At 38.2% G+C, this 20835-nt stretch overlaps 3 protein-coding genes across 3 annotated transcripts; 1 reads left to right on the top strand and 2 right to left on the bottom strand.

Moving 5' to 3' along the window:
* Window positions 1-550: 550 nt before the first annotated feature.
* LOC113667903 (organic cation transporter protein) lies at window positions 551-11366 on the bottom strand. The gene is made up of 10 exons (XM_089199182.1): window positions 11215-11366; window positions 9050-9337; window positions 7539-7767; window positions 5660-5858; window positions 4410-4619; window positions 3476-3610; window positions 2799-2896; window positions 2459-2570; window positions 1978-2050; window positions 551-1127 (listed from the first exon to the last, which is right to left on the bottom strand). Exons 2-10 carry the CDS (start codon window positions 9332-9334, stop codon window positions 966-968), a joined length of 1503 nt encoding a protein of 500 aa, XP_089055308.1. The 5' UTR covers window positions 9335-9337; window positions 11215-11366; the 3' UTR covers window positions 551-965.
* Window positions 11367-11486: 120 nt separating this feature from the next.
* LOC113667907 (adenosine receptor A3) lies at window positions 11487-13694 on the bottom strand. The gene has a single exon (XM_027183768.2). The coding sequence runs from the start codon at window positions 13637-13639 to the stop codon at window positions 12587-12589; it is 1053 nt and encodes a 350-aa protein (XP_027039569.2). The 5' UTR covers window positions 13640-13694; the 3' UTR covers window positions 11487-12586.
* A 2746-nt stretch (window positions 13695-16440) lies between these two features.
* LOC113676367 (adenosine receptor A1) lies at window positions 16441-19350 on the top strand. Its single transcript, XM_089201880.1, has 2 exons — window positions 16441-16567; window positions 17492-19350. The coding sequence occupies exon 2, from the start codon at window positions 17538-17540 to the stop codon at window positions 18942-18944; it is 1407 nt and encodes a 468-aa protein (XP_089058006.1). The 5' UTR covers window positions 16441-16567; window positions 17492-17537; the 3' UTR covers window positions 18945-19350.
* Window positions 19351-20835: the final 1485 nt, after the last annotated feature.

Genomic DNA, 20835 nt, shown 5'->3' with positions numbered 1-20835 from the left:
AATTGAAAGGCTGTCAGGGACTAATGATTCTATAGCTATCTTTGTTCATTGTTCTGGAATGAACAAACTCACTTCAGGATGTTACCAAAATCGTGGAAGGGAGAACGAGAGAACGGGAGAACGGGAAATCAGGGGAACGGGAGAGAGGGAGAACGGGAAATCAGGGCAACAGGAGAACGGGAGAATGGGAAATCAGGGGAACGGGAGAGCGGGAATTTAGGGAAACGAGAGAAAGGGAGAATAGGAAATCAGGGGAACGGGGGAGCGGGAGAGGAGTAGAAGGAAAGGACAGAAAAACGGGAGAACAGAGGATTAAAGGAAGATAGGAACGGTAGAATGGGGTATAGAAGAAAGGAGGGGACAGGGGCGAACGGGAATACTGGCGAACGGGAAAACGAAGCAAAGTGGGAACGAGAAACGAAGAACGAGGAACGGAGAACGAGGAACGGGGAACGACGAACGACGAACGGGGAACGAGGAACGAGGAACGGAAAACGGGAAACGGGGTACATATGATTACTAGAGCTTAAAGACAATTTGCGCGAATAAATTTCAAAGCCCAACTTCAACGTGGGTATCATATGTATTGAAACTAACAAAGGATAAATAAAGGATGACAAAGAGTCGCAAATTTTTACACACCAGAAAGAAAAAAAAACATCTGGAAAATTTAGGGTTCCCACGGAATCTTAAATACACAATTCACACACGTATAGGTTTAAGCCTCAGCGTTTAAAGTTGATCTTAAAGCCATCAAGCCAAATAACAATTTCCCCAAGTAATCTTTGGCAACAGCAGGCAAATACACAACAATTTCATAAGGGGAGAGAATGGCGAACAAAATCTTGAAAAAAAATTAAAATCATAAGCTCAATTTTCCACGATGGCTTTCTGTGACGTGGTTGCCTTAGATTGGGCCGTAAGAATACAATACATTAAACACGTTTTGGGGGAGCTTGCGTAAACTAAGCATATGCAGGAGGTATTCGAGACATTTCTTCTTCCTCTCTCTTCACTGTCTCCAGCGTCGGTTCATTTTTGGTTTCTGGTAGCGTCAAACACAGTACCCCAGCAAGCAAAGCATTTGCACCCATAATAGCAAACGGAAGCAAGCTATGAACACGATTCTATAGAAGGAGAGAACAAAAGTGAATTTCAGAGAAAGGCAAACGCTACCGAAAAATAGAAATGTCAAGAAAAGAATTTTAAAGCCCTTAACACGAAAACAAACTTGAAGGATATGCTAAACAGCATTTAGTTACTATATGAGTTCGAACTCCGAAGTTTAGGTTTGCGATGAGTTTCAAAACAACGACTGTTTTGTCTAACTTTCATGAGTGGACGTGCTTAGTTTGTCTACTGACCTTGGATCTACACAGAGTTCATGTTTTGGCTCACCCAATCAAAGATAGATTCAGTCGATCGGAAGCATCAAGTACATTGTTGTTCATTTGTGAGATTCTTGTAAAAGTGCCTAGGTCATTGTTCTAAGAGGAGATGTTTAATCTTCCAAGGTCAGTCGACCAGCATATTCGCTCATTCCCCTTTGGTAGTGAATATATAGGTATGTACTTTACAGTTTACTTAGCAGAATGAAGAATCAATTAGAAAGACAGAGTGAGAGTCTGAGATATGGTAATGATCAGTCAGTCAGAGTAGTTGAATGGAGGAGAGACGTGAATTTCTTGTAAGTATAATTGTATTTTAGAAAATCAAGAGATTAATTAAGACTGAAAAAGACAGGTCGAAAGAACTTGGTGCTTTTCGTAAAAGCGTGTTGCGGTCTGCAGCTAATTTCCCTTTCATTGCCACCCAACACATTCATGCAAATGCTAGAAGCATGACAGATATTGCAACCACAGGAAAAATGTTTGACGAAGTTATTCTGCCCTCATCTGTTTTTTCCCAAAAAGAGTAGTAGAGTGCGTGGATGAACCTACTAAATATATACAGAATCGCATTGTTTTTGTTACTTACGGTATACACTATAAACGGAGAACACATCGAGCCAATACGGGCGGAAGCGGTCGATGTTCCTACACCGATGTTTCTGTAAATAAAAATCACCGTCATCATCATTCTCATCATTCTCATCGTCATCATCAACGTCATCAATACCACTAACATCGTCATTATCATCGTCATCGTCGTCGTCGTCATCATCATCATCACTATCATCATCATCATCATCATCATAATACATCCTCTTTCTTACCGAAAATAAACGAAGATCAAAGACGAAAAGCGAATAAGATACTAGACGGCAATTTTACTCTCATATATTTCACGTACATTGTTTTTCCCTACATATGAGCTCGGAAATGGAGAGGGAACTTTATCCAAAGCATACACGTCGATACTTGGATCGATTTGAAACAAACAGATAAAAAATGGAGGGGCATTTTACGGCTTATTGTAAAACGTAAGAGGGTAACCTAATAACAGCAAGATGGATTACCTAATAGCAGTCGGGAATAGCTCTGCTGTATAAAGATATACTCCGTCAAAAGATATAGTGATGAAGAATTTTGCTACAATCATGGACATGATGATCTTACCAGCCAGCGCGCCTGCGACAAGACATAATTAAAAGAAAGAATGAGATAAACAATGACAAAATTCATGAAAAAACAACTCAGAGTGATATTTTCTTTAGTCTGTTCTGACCGTTTGTTCGCCATCCATGGAGTAATTCTCTATTCCGTGGACCTCATGAAAAACCTCGGTAACAGTTTTTCACCATGCGGACCACCCAGCCGGGAAATAACAAACCGTATTGGGATACTGATTATTCTCACCTTTGCTGCCACCGCCTTCACTTTCAATAAGTACGGACGCAAATGCTCCAATGGCGGCCAAGATCAAACTTGCAATAATACTTTTCTTTCGACCAAATCTACAAAAAAATTTAAGTTGCTGGCAACAACAATACACAGGATAACCGAACCTGTTAACCGAACCTGATTCCTTTCCCAAAATAAAAACAAAAAATTGTTTGAAAAATAACAGGGTACTCGATATCAAGAGTATTACAATGGGTATCAAAAGTAGTTGGCATAGTTCCCCTGAGTAGGTGGTCAATAACTTTTCATTCACCACGACAAAAACAAAACTTGTAATTCAGCCACCCATAAGCTACCTGAAAGTCCCCCCTTTTCACCTCAAACAATGTTGCAATAAATAAGTGATCATTTCAAGCACCAGGCAACATTGAAATGGGGGAGGGGTGAGAAAGTTATATAAAAACTCCAAAACGTAGTAGAGCCTATACCAAGACTCTTCTAGTTAAATATAATTGCAATGGCCAAAGCCTTGATTTACATGGTTATTTTCTTCCCAAAAAAAGTGAAAACTGAGTAACGTCTCTAGTGATCTTTTGACATTTCTCCTGTTCTATTGCAACCATGACAAAGTCAAAATAGGCAAAAGTTTGATAAAGCATGTCCACTTCATGAAAACTCTATGTTCCACGAACCTGTTAAAGGCCCATACGCCTGCTGGAATAGCTGGAAGTTCAATCAGGCTTGTCAAGAAAAAGTTTAAGTAGAAATTTCCTCCAATATTGGGTGCACTGAGAAAAACTCCATAATAAACCAAGGCATTAACAAACCTGAAATAAAAAAAAAGAAAAAAAGATTTCTCCCAGAAAATTATTCTTATGGAAGATGAAGGAGTTGCCTGTGTATTAGATCCTTGCGTTTGCAAAGATTTCTGGGATCGCCACAGGGCACACATTGCAAGTTGCCAGCAGAAAATTTATGGCGAAAGGTTGTGTCGAAGTTCAGTAAACGATTTTAGAGAGAGGTCAACGATTTTTTGCCGCTGTTTTATCAAAAACGAATTTGGTAAAATCTTTGCTAAACCCCAGGATCCTATTATTGGCAACTCATTCATTTTTCGCGGATTTGTCATAATACTCCGTGCCTCCCTGATACCTCATAAGGTGAATGAATAAAGGGGGTAAGTTTCTATAGAGACTGTGGTTCTGCGTCGGTGGGAGAGTAGAACAGGGTAATTTAGTATTATCAAGTGAGTTGATAACTTAACTTGGCCACCGTTACGATTTTAAAAGCTGACTTTTCGACCGTTAGCCCTTTGACGAGGGGCTAACGCTCAAAACGTCAGCTTTTAAACTCGTAACGGTGGCCAATTTACGTTATCAACTCACTTGATAATACTTAATTACTTTGTAAAGTGGTTGTTGAGCGCCATTACCAACTGAGTCACCGAGCCCCCTAGCAGGACTCGATGTAAATTATGACTTACTTCATTTATTGTGAGGGGATGTTCATAAGAGGTAGTACATCGATGATTTTATACCGATGCAGCTTGATATGAATGAATGTACCTATGAATTCACTTCATTTGCTCTAATATTTTAATTTTATGAATCAAAATTACACCTTTACCAGCAATACCACGACAATAAAGTTTTCTTCACCATTTGGCGCGACGAAAACAGGTCACACACATCACCTAATCTGTCATCATCGTCCGGTGCTTGCAGCTCTCCAACAGGCATGGACGTTTTGTTGACCCTGGCCATTCTTCGGAAAATAGCCTTTGCATCTTCTGTTCTTCCCTTCACCATCAACCATCGTACTGACTCGGGTGTCAGACTTAACAAACAAAAAGAAATGTTCAGCTCAGTGCTCGTTCAATCACTTTTTTCTAAAGATATAAAGTCGCCGTCCCTTGTCGACCGCGACGTTTTGGTTGTTATCACTTTAATCATCATAAGCCTAAATGGCAGGTTCCTTCTTAGCCGTTATTTGGTCTCGTCACGCATCGCGCCCTCTCCCTCCCCCAACGGCTGCTTCAATCACTGCTTCATTTCTTTTCCTTTGCTTGGAATGCGTGGGACCGCCACGCATTCAAAACCTTAGTGTTGCAACAATCACAGCTTGCCTTTTAGGGGAGGGAGCGCTCTGCGTGACGAGACCAAACAACGCATTCGAAGGGGACTAATTAAATGGTGGAATCGCAACTTCTGAAGCTCGACAACCAAAATTTGTGAAGTATGACCGATAAAATATTCAATGATCTTTCAAATGTACTATCGATTTCCTGTAGAAACATCGGCTGAAAGAACATGGAGATTGTATGATGCTTAATTTTATTTTCCAAAACGAATCCAAATCATTTCTCTATGAGTTCCAACACTAGTGCCACACTACACCGATAAGCATGAAAACGGGTCCGGTTTTAGTTTTTGTAGATTTTGCAAATAGTTTTTATTGCGCAAAAGTAAGTTTCTATAGAAAAATTAAAAAACGGCAAAAATTTACCACCATCAACGTATGGGAATTTAGAGTGAATTTGTTTTCTTCGAATTCGGACCAACTCGAGACATCTTTGAACTACGAATCATCTACCGAGTACCTCATATCTGTGATACTCCTCGTGCTGGTAAATTTGAAAATACTTATTATCGTTCGGCTATACATGATGTCCAGTTTGAAAGGAGAATCACTATAATACTCATGAGGTTTCCAGTGAGGCTTTCAGCCACCCTTTTTGAACCACTAAACTTTGTTCGCGAAAAACATGATAATAATAATAATAATAATAATAATAATAATAATAATAACAATAATAATAATAATAATATATCTAATTCGCCGCAAAGGCAATTTTTTTCCTCTTCTATTTCACTTACAACCAACCAAGCAGCGCAGGAAGTCCAGGAACTGCAGTAACGATGGTGAGCGTCCTCCAGTCTCTGATGAGGTAAGCTATTCCAGCAAGACACATGAGAGAAATGCTCCAGCAATACCATAGAGACATTCCCATCATACTGCGGTGGCGTACACCAACAAATTCAGTTACAAGGACAAAGATTGCTACGCTTGCTCCCCCTGTGGAAGAAAGGAAGGAAAACATCTCAGTGAGGATAATCAGATAGTGATATCCATATTTCAAGGATGATAGAAGATAATTAAAGGATTTTTGAAGAGTAATGAGTGAAAAATAATAAAAAGTTTAAGCACGCAATTAAGGTTTCCTTCTCCATCCTTACAACAGAGTATTTTTGCTGATACAGTTAACAAAGAGAGAAAGTTTCTAAAGAAACTGTAATGCTGTGTGGGATGAAGGTATGACGAGATGATTTGGTTTCATTAACCCAGTTGATAAAACCAAGGCTGTGCTCTAACGGCGCCCGGTCGCCTGAGGCGACTAACATTTGGCCTCGGGCGACTGAAAATATTTTCTTGGTCGCCCGGCCGGGCGACTGGCTGGTGTTGGTTTCTTGATTTACAGTCAAAAAAAAAAAAAGAAAATGTTGTTCAATCGGGCGCGCGTTGATATTCAAAGGTCGTTCCACGTGAATTTACGTGTAACATAATCATCGACTGTGATCGTGACAAGCTGCACAGTTTTCGATTTTAACCGCTTTTCCAAATAGTATTATAATTTTTCCTTTAAATTAGGATGGCTCGTTAGTTAGTTTTTGAAAAGCAATTGTTACTTCTGCTCTGACAGGCGTAAAGTACGGTCGACGATTAATAAATCGCTAAATGAACACGGGAGTCGTTCTTTTAAAAGAAAATGTTGTTCCATCGGGCGCGCGTTGATGTTCAAAGGTCGTTCCACGTGAATTCACATGTAGCATAATCCTTGACTTTGAACTTGACTTAACTTAAGATTGTTTTTCCAGTAAAACACGATGTATAAAAAAGAAAAGATACGTTTTTTTTTGTGATTGTTTTAGAAACGGGTATAAACTCTATAAGTCCCGCATTGTCCTTGGTGTCGTGACAAGTTATTACGTATCACGCACTAAAAATAAAATCGACCGAATCCACAAAAAGCTCATTTGTCTTGAACATTTCAGGAGGTCAAAGGATACGATGTTTCATGAACATAAAAACAATAAATTAATGCACATAGTTCTATTTGACTCGTTACGAAAACAGTTTGTTTAATTTTTAATAATTAACTGACTGATTTATTAATTTGGGCGACCAACTAGGAGGCCCGGGCACCTCAACTAAAATGTTTGGGAGCCCGAAGGGCTCCCTGAAATTTTGATTTGGGCGACCATCTTTTAGGCCTGGGCACCCAAGCTAAAACGCTTGGGAGCCCGAAGGGCTCCCTGAAATTTTCCTTAGAGCACAGCCTTGAAAACCAAGTAATTTTGTTACACAGATCACAGTTGGTAATCCTTAATAACAAAAGTAGTTTTAAAATGTCTAAAAGTAAAAGGAACAAAAACATTTCTCATAGGCGTGACGAGGACATCTTGATCTAGTGACGAAATTTCAAACCAAAACAGCAACAACTACCAATCGGAACAAAACAAAACAAAGCAAGGAGCCAATGATAACTCGAAGAAATTGAATGAAAAATGCCTTAGATGCGGCAAAACAGGAACGACCAAGTCGCCACTGGCTTTACTTTTAAAAATGATTGGCAGAGAGGGCTGCACGAATTTCCTCGGCGAATCACAGAAAGCAGTGAAATGAGATCAAGGTAAAGACGGATAACTTTAAAACTCAATTAAAAATGCTCCATTTCCAAAACATTTCAACTCTCACCAACTCCTAAACCGACAATGATCTTGAAGACAACAAACAGCGAGAATATTTTGGGGAAGGCCGACACCAGGCTGAAGACACCGATGACGAATCCTGAAATAAAAATGGTTGGCTTTCGTCCAAACTTGTCAGTGAAAGGACCAATGATTATGGCACCAACAAAGAAACCAAGGAAAACAGCGGCTAACGCCAGGGTCCCATAGATCGATTTGCCGCACACAAGATCAAACTGCAAGACAAACAAATTAATGAACATAACGATTGCTTGGTATCAAAAATGCTTCCAACAAAGTCACGAAGAAGACAAAGAAGAAATATTTAGTCAGTGGTTTCTTTCCTAAAGGAAGAATTAAAGAAGGATAAATAAGGAGAAACTTTCGTATAAAACGAAGGAGACTCATTGTGTAGTTGAGGCACTCAGACAAACGTGGTATCGCGGGAATTTCTAATACTTAAGATTTTGTCGCAACATGGCGGAAGATGTAAATGAGACTCAGCCGAAAAATTCTTTCATTCAAGGTATTTATAACTTGAACTAATACACCAAAAACACCTTTCCCGTCGATTCTCCCTCATTTGACTCATATAGTAAACGATAAATTTTTTTGTTGGAAATAATTGGCTTGTCAGTATATCATTAGTTGCTCATTTGTTTTATTTTCTGGTAAATTGTAAGTTAATGATGCTTTCTCGGTTATTAGTTTACTAAAAAAAAAAAACCTGCTCGTAGGCCAAATTTTACGTACTATATTTTAGTTCAGTTGTACTTTGTGATCTTACTGAATGAACTTTTTGAGGTATCCTGAAAGTTGAAGCCGATAGTCAGAGTTATCATGATGTCTTACCCACTGACTAATGCTAAACCAGTGTGCATCTATCTTTTCTTGAGGAAAATTCAGAGTGATGTGGATCTACAGATTAGATCTGCACGGATCATCACAAGTTGCTCTCAGTGGCCGACTCTTTCCAGAAGAAGCTCTTACCACGAGGCTAAACTCGTTTTGCTTTTCTCTGTCTTCACTCATTAGTCCCTGGTTAATTTTTCATTACAGTTTTGCTAAATTTTCGAACATTCATAATTATTCCACATGGCAAAGTATGAGGCTATCCCTACCAAACGTTACACAGAATTTTGGGAAAAGGACCTTTCTTTTTAGTGGCGCAAAATTTTTTTAACAGACTCCTTGTAAACATTGTTAAGAGTGAAAAGATTCAGATGTTCTGCCGCCAAGCAACACATTTCTTTTTATCATTACTTTGATGTTTTCTTATATTTTAGGCTCTAAAAGTGATTTTGTATCGTATTCTAAAGGTTCTTAATGTAGTTCTTGAATTCTATTGTTGTATTTTTATTGGGCTCTTTGAATGTGATAGTTGACGAAAATTCTTAATGTAAATTAATAGTTAAGATACAGGGCCCCTATGGAGACCAGCCTTGGAACTGAATGGGCTACCCTGTGCAAATAAAATTCAATATTTAAGATATCATTAATTAATTTTTTTTTTTTTACCTCGGTAACCACAGTGGTCATCTCATCCTCGAATTCCCATTCACTCCGCGAGATGTTACATCTATGGTCGTAGTGCTCATCTCCAGAGTAAAAGCTACCTCCAAAGGTGCAAACTGAACTATTCTGGACACATTTCCAGGGAGGTTCTGCTGTTATGATGCCCGTCACCATCACAGCCCAGCCAAACAAAAGGGCGGATAGTAAATTAAATAGAATTAGGAGTCGTATTTGGAACCATCCAAAACTGCCAACCTCCTCCAACACATCGTCAGCAGAGAGAGCCATATTCTACGAATGAAATGTGTAACGTCAACTTAGGTAAATGTCACGCCAGAGAAGGAAAGCCTCCTGTAGTTATTTTTTAAAACCAAAAAATAAACTAGCCATCTCTAATTTGCAATCGACGAATCATATGATTTCTATAGAGGCGCCTTTTTGACATTACTACGAGTTAATTTAATTCAAAGGACACGAACACAGTTTGTGCATATAGAAAATATTCTTTTCAAGATCATTTTGGAAACATTGTTGATATTCTTCACCCCAGACATTGTTGTGCACGTCTTAATTTGTCACTGTGGTGTTTGTGTGACCCAAACAAGAAAGATGGTAAATTTTGAGCGGGGTCGTGAAATTAATCATTGTCACGCGCGTGGGAAGAATGACAAATATGAGAGAACCCTCACGAGGTATCGAATTTCCAACCTTTCGATCGTCAAATTAATTTCTTTGTTCTACGCGGAAAATAAGCAGATAGTCTTTATAGAACTCTTTAATTAATAAGATGTTTCCTTCCACTGTCGATATTAGTCAACGACACACAAAAAAGAGTCATAGCATGGCATCACATGATGTTAAATGACGCAAACTTAAAATGCTTAGTGATCAATAATAATCCTCGTGACAAATGTTGGACAACAAGCTTCTCGAACTCCAAACAAGCTTCCATTCGAACGCGCCGCCTAATCGTACGACTTCCACTATTAGTGATTAAGAATTTAGGAATATTATTAACTGACACCATCCGACTATTTTCTCATACATTCTTTAATTATTCTAAGTTTGAAGCAAACCTATTTATTTATGTAACAAAACTAATATAGGCAGTACTTGAATTACTCTTCAGTTTTATCTTACTTAACCAATTGTTATCCTTATTATTTGGCGAACTTCATTTAGAGTTACAACTGATCAACATTAAATATGTAAATTTTTGTAGTTTAATCTCAGTTTTTGGAGTTAGCAACTGTTATTGTTATTTCCAATCTCGTTCGAATATTGTACGGCTCGTTATATTTTATGTGCTGATTGTATAAAAGCTCAGGCTGACTTCATCTCCATCAAATTTTGTTTTCAAACTCTATCGAACAGATCACCATCGACCCTATTTGTAAAATGATTGCGCCTTCTCGATCTTCGATCCTACTTCGTAACGGGGCCATTCAGATCTAGAAACAAGGTGTTAAATATTCCTCTTACGGTCTCAGTCTCACTCAATTTCACCGATCGGTGCCCAAAATTATGAAGAAGAAATTATCCACATCATCTGGTTCGTTCTGGGCGATTAAACAACTTTCCTATTAGCAGGAAAATTGAGCAACTACTGAGAAGGAGCAGGTTTCGTGACATAAGCCATGCGAAAAAAATAAACTAAATATTATTCACTCGGGAGCATGTTAAATATTCATAACTTCCATGCTTTGGTGATAAATTTTTCAATTTAGGAATGAGACAAACACAGCGATGCCTTAATACCTTTCTTTGGGACATAACCTTCTTTAAAGAGCTGAAAAAAATATCGATATGTAGATATTATGTTTAATAACAACGTGACTTGTTGTGTCAAGCAACAGAAGCATGTCGTCTTCTTAACCTACGATTTCGATTCGACGCGATCTTCGTCGAAGGTTGTCATCATTCATTTCAAATCACCGCATCCGATACACCACAGCATTTAGTGATAAGTTATTGCGATCAATAGAAATGTCAAAGAAATTGGTTCGCTTCTGTGGATACCTGACTGACCATAAATGGCAACCGACTAAACCCGATTGCCGCGAGATAGTTCTGAAAAGGACGACAGTGTTACAAATTTAACCTTGAACTATCAAGATTAACGTATATTCTTCGATTATTTGTGTATTACAGAAAGTGGCTTCGCTTACCTGTAGTGCTCTTCACAAAGTTCACGATCGTTTCGCTTGCAAATCGGCTTACTGCGTGACATCTAAGGTTGGTTATCATTGGCTGCCATAGGATGGTTTTTCTTTAAAACAGAAAACGTGGGAGAAAGCGTGGGAGAGAGAGAACACGTTGCGTGACAAAACCGATGCTCAGGAACGATTGCATGAAATGTAACGCGTTACGGGCGACTGTGATCTTGTGGCATTTCAAATAAAGACACTTGACCAGAATTACAGATACAAAAACAAGTGAAAACTAAGATATCTGTATTTGTTTTCGGGCAAATTCACCCAACAGAGTCAGATTAAGCCATCGTCTCTCGCGAGAAAGAGCTGCAATTTCCTTTGTAATCATTCTTATCCCACTCGCAGAATGCTGAATAATAAACAAATTAGCCTCTGCCTATTGTGGAACGTTCAAAACATGGAACAATAACAGTGTGTTAAAATTCGCGATATATTTGAGCTAAAACAAATAGGATAAAAGAAATATCACTTTACAAAATTTACAGTAGCACCTGGGTGACTGACTAGCCGTTGGATTAAGTCACATGCACGAGAGAGTCCCGTGAATATGAGCAAATCAACCACAAGGATAACAAATACATACCAAAAAAAAAAAAAAAGAAGAGATATAGGGAAAGAAGAGAGAAAAGGAAAACAAAACATGACATGAAGAAGGATGAAATTCTAGACGAGTAACAATTTTTAATGGAAACTAGCGAAGTAACGACACGATGTCCCGAAAATCGCTCATAGCCAGTGCAACAAGGGAAAAAAATCATAGTTTTGTTGCAGCACATTAAATGTATCTCTAGGGGAATCCTTATACTTATCCTTATCAACAGTGTTTTTAGGGTTTTCATTCACTAACGACTGTGAAAGGCTCGTAATATCGAACAGTCTATCGAAGCCTTGTCTAGAAAATCTTAAAAAACGTCTTCCACATAATGAACAAAATATATTAAATATAGCTTTTGTCATTTACAAGTATGTTTACAGCCTTTGTTTTACTGAGGATCTTTTTTGCCAGAATATAGCGACTGAAATTTCGGATTTTAAAATCTTTCCATTTACCAAAAGCTGATATTTTCTTGCGAGTTTATATTCAGGAGCTGAAATGAAAATAACAAACCATGAAGATAAAATCAGTTACTGGGATAATTAAATAGTAAAGAAAAACTATATTAATCAAAAAGTGTAGGCAGAAATAATTTTAGCTTAAAGCAGAAGAACTTAATAAAATAAACAGCTAAAAAATGAAGTTTTTTAATTAAAAGTGTAAATACCATGAAGAGCCTGTGATTTCATTTTTTCCTTTCAACACCCTTTTCTGTCCTAAGTTTCAGAAACCTTAACTTATCCAAGTTCTCAATTCAGTGACGGTTTCATCGATATCTTCCATATCCTTACTCTCCTTATGATCTAGAAGCCCGCTGACATCTACCGCATGTTTGAGGGCGACTTGCAGGTGGAAGGCAGTGGTGGTAGCCGCAAGTCGTCCAACAGCCCTCTTGCCTTTGTATCCCCGTCGGGACCACAGGGCTTTCCTAAAATCCGGGATCCTTAGGCAATATAGTACAGGATTGGCAAACGAATTGCCAAAATTTATAAGATTTACGAGTAACAAAAGATTTTTATCCACCGGAATATAAACTGTAAACGTGTTTGTCACTATAAGTGGTAACCAGCAAGCTAAGGCCACAAAAGTTATCAATAACAACGTCTTAGTTGACCGCTTGCTTTCCGGACCTTTGGCATCGTTCTGGCTTCGCATGAACTTCCTCCCTTGCGTAAAGCTCTTGAAAATACCAATGTAACATACGCATATGATAATAGTCAGTGTGAAAGCGTAAGTCATCCAAATATAAATCGAAATGTGAACCGACTTGTGAAGAGAACCTATTATCACAGATGAAATGATAATCGATGAAATCCAAGTCAGTGAAACAGTTATGTAGTACGCTCTGCGGTGCGCTATGGATCGGTGCTTTAGAGGCCACCCAATTGCAAAGAACCTCTCTCCAGCGATAAACGCAGCTGTAATTATTGAAGTCTGGGCACAGACGGTGTCTACAGTCAGATAGAATAAATTTAAGGAGTAACCCCATTCCATGGACCATAGTTTAGAGTCGCCACCAAGACGATAAATGAAAAGAGGCATAGCTAAAACACCCAACACAAAATCTGCACAGGCCATATTTATAACCAACAGGAAACTCTTCTTGCGAAGAGTTTTGTTCGAGGCAAAAACCGTAATAGTAAGCGCGTTGCCTACTATTACGAGGAATGCTACAATAATAAACGCACTGCACCAAGCAACTCCTTCGGTCTTGCTGTACGCCACAAGAAACAGAGATTCGTTCGTCCACTCGAAGAGCCTTGAACTGTTTTCCATATAACCCATTTAAAAGGAAAGGATGAACTTTAAGTGGCGAGCAGAATATTTTTCTCTCAGTTCACACCCCAAAGTGTTATGTAAATCACTTTTGCAATATTAATAAGTGTTACATAAAGAATTCAATTCATTATTGCATTTCAAAACAGTACGATTTAAACAATTTCTAGAGTAAAACTGCATATTTCGGGATATACAAAGCAATATGTACAGAGTGGACGTTATATTTCCCATCACAGTAAGATAAAATGAACTTGTAACTGTTGACAATTTTCCGTCCCGCCAAGCGAAAAAAAAAGTAAAAAAAATTGTTAGATTTTATTATGCATGATTTTTTGATGCCCTGCTTGCTTATCACCAAAAAAAGAAACTACCTAACCCCATGTATAAACATTTAATTATCCCAGGTGGTGCTCAGTCGCCGTTTCTTCGATCACAGTTGGCAAAATAGATTTTACAAATTTAACAAACCAAATACTAGCCAGCTTTTGAGCTCTAATTATTATTTCTCCTGTTCACTCTGATTATTCTATCTGGTTTCTATTGTAAAATTTTTCATGCTGATCTTTGGAGACTTACTGCTCGCCTAACAGCATGGGAAGTAGCCATACGTGAGTATAGCAAATGAAACTGGTTGGCGAAACATTATAAACATAATAATTGCTCTCTACGCGTTTCAGCTGGAAGTAAAACCTAATTCAGGACAAAATATATTCTGTCATTCTTCTCTTCTCATGAGAACTTCAAAAATACATGAGCGAATAAATAAAGACACCATTGTTTCTTCACCACCCTAATAATCATGCTTCAATGCAAGGCTACGGACAATGTCTTGTGGGCCGAGGAAACCGGGTTTCTAAAGATATCATATAACAAGGGCCTTAAAATTATGAATAAATAATTGCCCTTGAGCTTGACTATCACGCAATCTTCAATGCAAGGCCTCGGACAACCTGTTAAAAACCGGTTGTCCTCGGAAAGTCGGTAAAAATATATTTTCAAAGCTATCTCTTGAAACAAGAGCTTCAAAGAATAAATAAAAAGAAACTATTCTTGTAGCTTAACTACCCAACATATCACCACGAAACTTCCTCATTCAATGCATGGCATCAGAGGATGCCATGAGCGACGAGAAAACCTGGAAAAATCGCATTTTTTAAGCTTTCTTATGAAACAAAAAGTTCAACAGAAAAACTTTGAAATATGATAGAATTCTACTGTGACTTAGAAATCCAAGATATCTTAAATGTTTCGGACAATGCCTTGTAGGCTGAAGAGTAAGATGTTTCAGTCAAAATGGTTGTCATATTGCATACGGCGCTTCTCGGCATGAAGGATGCTGTCTGCACGTGTTTGTTATCAGCCTATTGTAAGGATGACGATTTTGTTTTTCAGTCTTTTAAAATTTCTTCTTCACAAAGACGCTAGACCTTCTGCTACATTAGCCCGTTTCTTCATTTAGCTCTTTGCGAAATGACACTCTTACTCATAACAAAAACGCCTTAACTCGAACTTTCAAGCGACGGAAATTGAAAAAAGTTCGAGTTCGAGTTCGGGAGATCGAGTTATCGGTGGTTGAAAACAAAAAATCGGAGAACAAAGAAAATGTGGTGTTTATTGTTTTTCTATTCATGCAGCATACATTTTGATAACATTTGATTAAAGAGACGGCGAATGAAAATGAAAAATTAAGTTACTGTAAAATTCAGAACGTAAGGTGAAACAAAACGAAGCAAAGCCTTGGGAGAGGCATTGTAGTTAATATACTCAAAACCAACGAAACCTAAATTGGACTTATACGGTATATTTTTATTTGTATGACAAAAAAGGCCAAAGATGACATGGCTACTTCACTGATAAATGAAATGTTTGGACTGCAGTACACTGTTTCTTTTGATTTCATGAGTACTGAGAGACATGGTTTGACGTGAATTGAATTATCGAGGGTCAAATATATAGAGAGTTACCTGAAGGGAAACGAAAATTGCTTCGAGTCGTTAGGAGTTTCGAGTTATCGAGCTATCAGGAGTCAACTATATTTGTGTTTTTCTAGATAAGCGTTAGGAGACGCGAAAAGCATATAGTTAAGACAAAAAGCATATAAATACGTAGTATAAAAAATGTCGAACGGTTCGTGGAACTTGAAGGGAGGTATTTTCATAAAGCACCTAAACTAATTTGAAAGGTAATTTTCCCAATTTAATCCTTTATAATCTCTCAGGGGAAAAGCTGAAAGAATAAACGAATGATAAGCATAGCGTCAAAACAACTCTTTTCAACAAGATATATAGTTGGAATTGCGAGATATCCAGCAACTTGAGTACAACTCTGTTTTGCCAATATGAATGGACTCATTACAGGAGTAATATTGATGAGGAAAAGTATGAAGAGGGATCCAACGACCAACTACAAGGCTTTTTAATGTTGCGCTTCCTTCATCATATGTTATTCACAATTTAACTCTAAGATAATGGAGAATTAAAGAAGTTCGTCGCTGTTTGTTTCAGTGTAATCACCTGCTCCGTGATATTCTTTATATTCCATTCAAAATCCGTAATTGGTGCCCTGCTTCTTCGTATATTTTTTACATAAATAATAGCACCTACAACGCTTCCAATCTGTTTGTGTTAAGATTATTTTTTTATTATGTTATAATAAAATTATGAGCTGTGATCGTCTTTAGAGCTCTTCATGAAAAAATCCAGATCAATTTCCTGTCAATTCATGTCCCACGATAGCAGATTAATCTACATTACAATTCAATTTGTCTTTTGACAGCCCCTGTAGAATTCTTTCACAACTTTACCTAATTTCCGGTTTTCCATCCGATGTGGACATCGAACAAAATATAATGTTTGATGCGCGTTCATCATCAAATCTGAAGTAAGTGCACGAAGATGAAAACTCGTTTTGAGATATCTCAGAACAGCAGCAAAGGTAGGCTAAAACCAACAACGTACAAAACGTATCAAAAAGAAACTAGTCAAAAGAAAAGGAATAGTCATGAAAGAACTGATAATGCAAGCGGCGATCTTGATATCATCCTGTTTTTCCACTTGAGAATATCTTTGTACGAATTGAATCTCGGGTGACGAGTGGTAAAATCCAAAACCCAGCTGACGCGTAAACTCCTGTTGGAAGATCAAGACTGAAAAATCAATTTGTTTTTTATCTATGGAAGTCCAAATTGTAACCGTGGCTTTACTCAGATTATAGCAAGGCCCTATCAGTGACAAAAAAATTAGTTGTGTTGCGATACTGTACGCGTTTGTCTTCGCGATATATCAGATTTAACATAACAAGCCAATTTTAAGGGAAGGTGATCACACTCAGACTGAAGTCGCTCGAAATAATAACTCCATTTTTGACCATGCTGTACGAAAAAACCCACACTACGAAACGGAATAAATTAGGAAAATTTGCAGATGATAGATGTAAAGCTAATTGCGAAGGGTCTCAATGGGGTTCAGCGTTAGCCGTAAAAAATTTACCCGTTAAGCGTAAAAATCGACAAATTTGAACCGTTAGTTGTAAAAAGAAAAAAACGACCGTGAAAAGTTTTCTGGTGACTTCAACGGAAAGATATGAACCGTTAGTCGTACATTGGCAAAAATATTAGCCGTGAAGGCCATCACTCCGTTGAAACCCTCTGCGAAACCCCCAATTTTTATGGTTTGATTACTCCTCAAATTTGTGGTCTCGTGTGACACTATCCTCACATTACCTCTTGCATGTAATTTAAGCAAGGGAATTCTGGGGTAAAAGAGAGAGCAGACTATGTGCTGGCCATTTACTGTTAATTACTTTCGTGTTCGTTTTTCTACATTACAAAATTGTTAAAAGAAATTGCTTCTTTTCTAGGATGTGGTGAGAAAAAGACCAGAAATTGATTGACCAAGCAAAGATCATGTCCTTTTCCTGTCCTCATGATCAAACCTTCACCTATTACCTACATGACAGAGCCTCCTTTCAAGCTACAGTAGTCATCACCCTCGTTGCAATTCCTGCAACTATATTTTTAAACGTTTTACTGATCGTTGCAGTGACTAGAGAGAAATTACCGCATAACCGTACATTTATCTTACTCGCGAGCATGGCAATAGCAGATCTCATAATAAGCTCTTTATCAATGCCTATAACCGTCGCCGTGGCGGTGGTATTTCTTCATCACTTTTCCATTAAAAATTTCTGTGAATTAGATTACATTAATTTAATAATATTGTACTTTGCTGGATCTTCAACTTTATATCATTTAGCTGTGATAGCTTGGGAGAGAAATGTCGCCATAACCAGACCGTTAGAGTATAGAAATCTTATCACAAATACTCGAGTAAAAAGGTACGCTGTCTTTTCATGGCTTTTAGCACTTCTAACGATAGTACCAACTTACATTTTAGAAGCCGCTGGTGTAGACTACTTCTTCATCGAGATTGTAAACACCGTGGTTGCCTTGCCATCTTTGGGATGTGTTATAGCTATCCCATATTTTTATGCAAAAGTTTTTCTGAGGGTACGCAAACGGAAAGATAATGAAATGGTTTCAGTAAATACTATGATTCAAGAAAAGCTGGAAGCTAAAGTCGCCAAGACTACCGGTATTTTAACAGTTATTCTGTTAGTTTCATTCCTTCCAGCATCTGCGACACTAACCGTTGGAGTGATGTTACCTCCCCTTCGAGTAAGTTCATATGTGTTGTGGACTCAGCTTCTCGCCCATCTCAATTCACTGCTGAACCCTATTCTGTACTGCTACAGAGTCCGCCCTTTTAGAGATGCAATACTTGAAATGTTGCGTTTAAAAAAGCCTCCGCAAAGGCAACCTGTGGTACCAGTCCACAGAAAAAACGAATTGGCACGAAAGACCAAGCATGGCGTTGGTCCTAACTTGCATCTCGAGTCTACGACGAGAACTCCAGGCCTCAAGTTCTGGCGGAGGCGGGCTCGATCGATCTCATTCAAGCCAACTGAGGCATTCAACACTGATGGTGTTAGATCCATGTCTGCCCCGCCCAGTTTCCAAGTGACTTATCCTGTTAGAGATCCTGTTGAGAGCATTGAACGTAAAATAGAGATATCGGCAAATTGGAGTGGTTCTAGGGATCAGAATAAACTACCCACAAATTCCAAGACATTGAAGTTTCCTAGATCAAATTCGTGGCATGGTGAGGAAATTCATGAGTCAATCCATTTTCCGCTGAGATACTCAAAGACAGGAGTTGCCAGAAGCACACCATCAGTTCTATTGTTTTCAAAGAAAACAGTCTCACCTGCTGAGCCAACGGAAGGCACAAGGGACTTCAACACTAAAGTGTGAGACCATTTCTTCCTTTCATAAGTTGTTAGTTTGTGTAATTCTCAGTAGTGATGATACTAACGTAGACGAGCAAACGATTAACTTAACAAACTTTATCAACACATGCAAAAATAAAGCAACAAAATAGGAGAAACTATCATCCGACGCAATCCTGTTATGTCGAAAGTTTCGTTCAGTTTCATTCTTCATCGTTTACGGTGTACGAATATTTAAGATAAGATAAAAGGGCATTACCTTCTAAAAATCTCACGATAAATTTACCTCAAATAGACATCTTGCCTTTAAAACGAATTAAATTGGCCTGTAAAGTTACAATCAAATCGGCAGGCTACACTTTTCAAAGTGTAGCCTGCGGATTTCCATTGTTTTTAAGTAGACGATAGTCACGACGGACGTTTTCAGAAATTCAAATGAAAAGCTTCGTCACACGCAGTTATAGAAAGATTATATGAGGGGTCAATGGGGTGGAGGCTTTTACGGCTAATGGGTTAAAATCTTAGCCATTTTACGGCTACGGTTAATCCAAAATGACAAGTAAATGACACCTTGCTGTAAAAGAAACAAATCTAAAGGTTAACATTTGGTTAAAATTTATCAATTTTTACGCCTAACGGCTAACCTCATTCAGACCCTCTTATATTGTTATGAATGTGAACTAAACATGCCCATCAAAAAGCAACTGAAAATGTAAAAAAAAACAAACAAAAAAACAGAGCGATTAAATTAGGAAATGGAACTGAGAACAAAAAACAAGAAAAAAAATGAAACTCGACCAAACAAAATCTACTGCACCTGAAAAAATCCCAGCCTCTTCATGCCCAAGGCAAAAGAAACTGTCTCGAATAAAATAAAAAAACATGCTGGCAGCTCTTTCTGTCGATCGTTACTATCGTCTGTACACTCGCAACGAGGACAAATTAAACAAAAGACCAAACCCAGGCCACGGTTTTCTGATGGGGTCGATAGGGTTGCACTTCTGTAGTATTTTCCTTGTTCTTTTTTGAATTTCCCATTCCTGTTCTAAAAACTATTTGCTTTCTTAAATAATAACTCAACAGTGCACCCACAGTGGTATTTCAAGGTTTGTTTCTTAAGAATTTTTTTAACAATCATAACTACGATTTTGGCTCACTTTAGTGATCCATACATTAAGGTTATCAACTTTTCAGAAATGGCGCAGGCAAAGTCTCGGGAATCAGAGGGTGCCTTTGGCCGACCCGTGGATAAAGTATTAAAGAGATATATATATATATATATACTTTTAAAGTTGCTATTAGCAAACTAAGGTGTTAAAATAAAGATAGAAAGTAGAACCATTGCAAGTATAGAAATTATGGTACTTGAGTATTTGATGGAAACCCCCAAAGGGGGGGGGGGGGGGAGGGGGGGGGCTACATGGGTCATTTTTACTCAGTATGTGCAGCCGGCTTCCCTCTGCTGTATGAAATGGGAGCCGTTTATTAAAATACGGTAACAACACTTTTACCATGAATCTTCCTGTTTATGAATTCTTACTTGTAATAATTTTCTAACGCCTAAAATCTCAAATATGTGTAACCCCATTCTAGTAGCTATATTGAAAATAGCTGAAAATGCGACGCCATAAAAGTCAATTCAGTCGTGAAAATGCGACCCTATCCAGCGGCACATCGCCATCAATCGCTTTGTTAGCCTATCTCGAGGAATTTTAACCCTCCCCCTCCTCCCCCTCCCCCCTCTCTTTTCTGAATTAAGTGGTAGAAATGGCAAAGAGTGATGAAGCAAAATATCGCACATAATCACTCCCGGTTGACAATGACCATTCTACCTTGCACTGCTCATATCATGATTGCGTGCGTAAAGTGCTTGTAACTTATGGGAAACACACGTATGCTACACCAAAAACCCCGCG

Source organism: Pocillopora damicornis, chromosome 3, assembly GCF_964200805.1.
Source record: "Pocillopora damicornis chromosome 3, jaPocDami1.2, whole genome shotgun sequence".
NCBI lineage: Eukaryota > Metazoa > Cnidaria > Anthozoa > Scleractinia > Pocilloporidae > Pocillopora > Pocillopora damicornis.
The sequence above is the reverse complement of the archived record's forward strand: the minus strand, read 5'-3'. Positions and strand labels throughout refer to the sequence as shown.

What these genes read in the sequence shown, in the direction of transcription:
- LOC113667907 (XM_027183768.2), bottom strand. Translation starts at nt 13,639, where the DNA reads ATGGGTTATATGGAAAACAGTTCAAGGCTCTTCGAGTGGACGAACGAA.
- LOC113676367 (XM_089201880.1), top strand. Translation starts at nt 17,538, where the DNA reads ATGTCCTTTTCCTGTCCTCATGATCAAACCTTCACCTATTACCTACAT.
- LOC113667903 (XM_089199182.1), bottom strand. Translation starts at nt 9,334, where the DNA reads ATGGCTCTCTCTGCTGACGATGTGTTGGAGGAGGTTGGCAGTTTTGGA. An exon ending in CCTGCGCTGCTTGGTTGGTT is followed by an intron (nt 4,620 to 5,659) that starts GTAAGTGAAATA and finishes TTGTTTGTTAAG; the next exon opens with TCTGACACCCGAGTCAGTAC. An exon ending in CTCCGTTTATAGTGTATACC is followed by an intron (nt 1,128 to 1,977) that starts GTAAGTAACAAA and finishes CTCCTTCTATAG; the next exon opens with AATCGTGTTCATAGCTTGCT.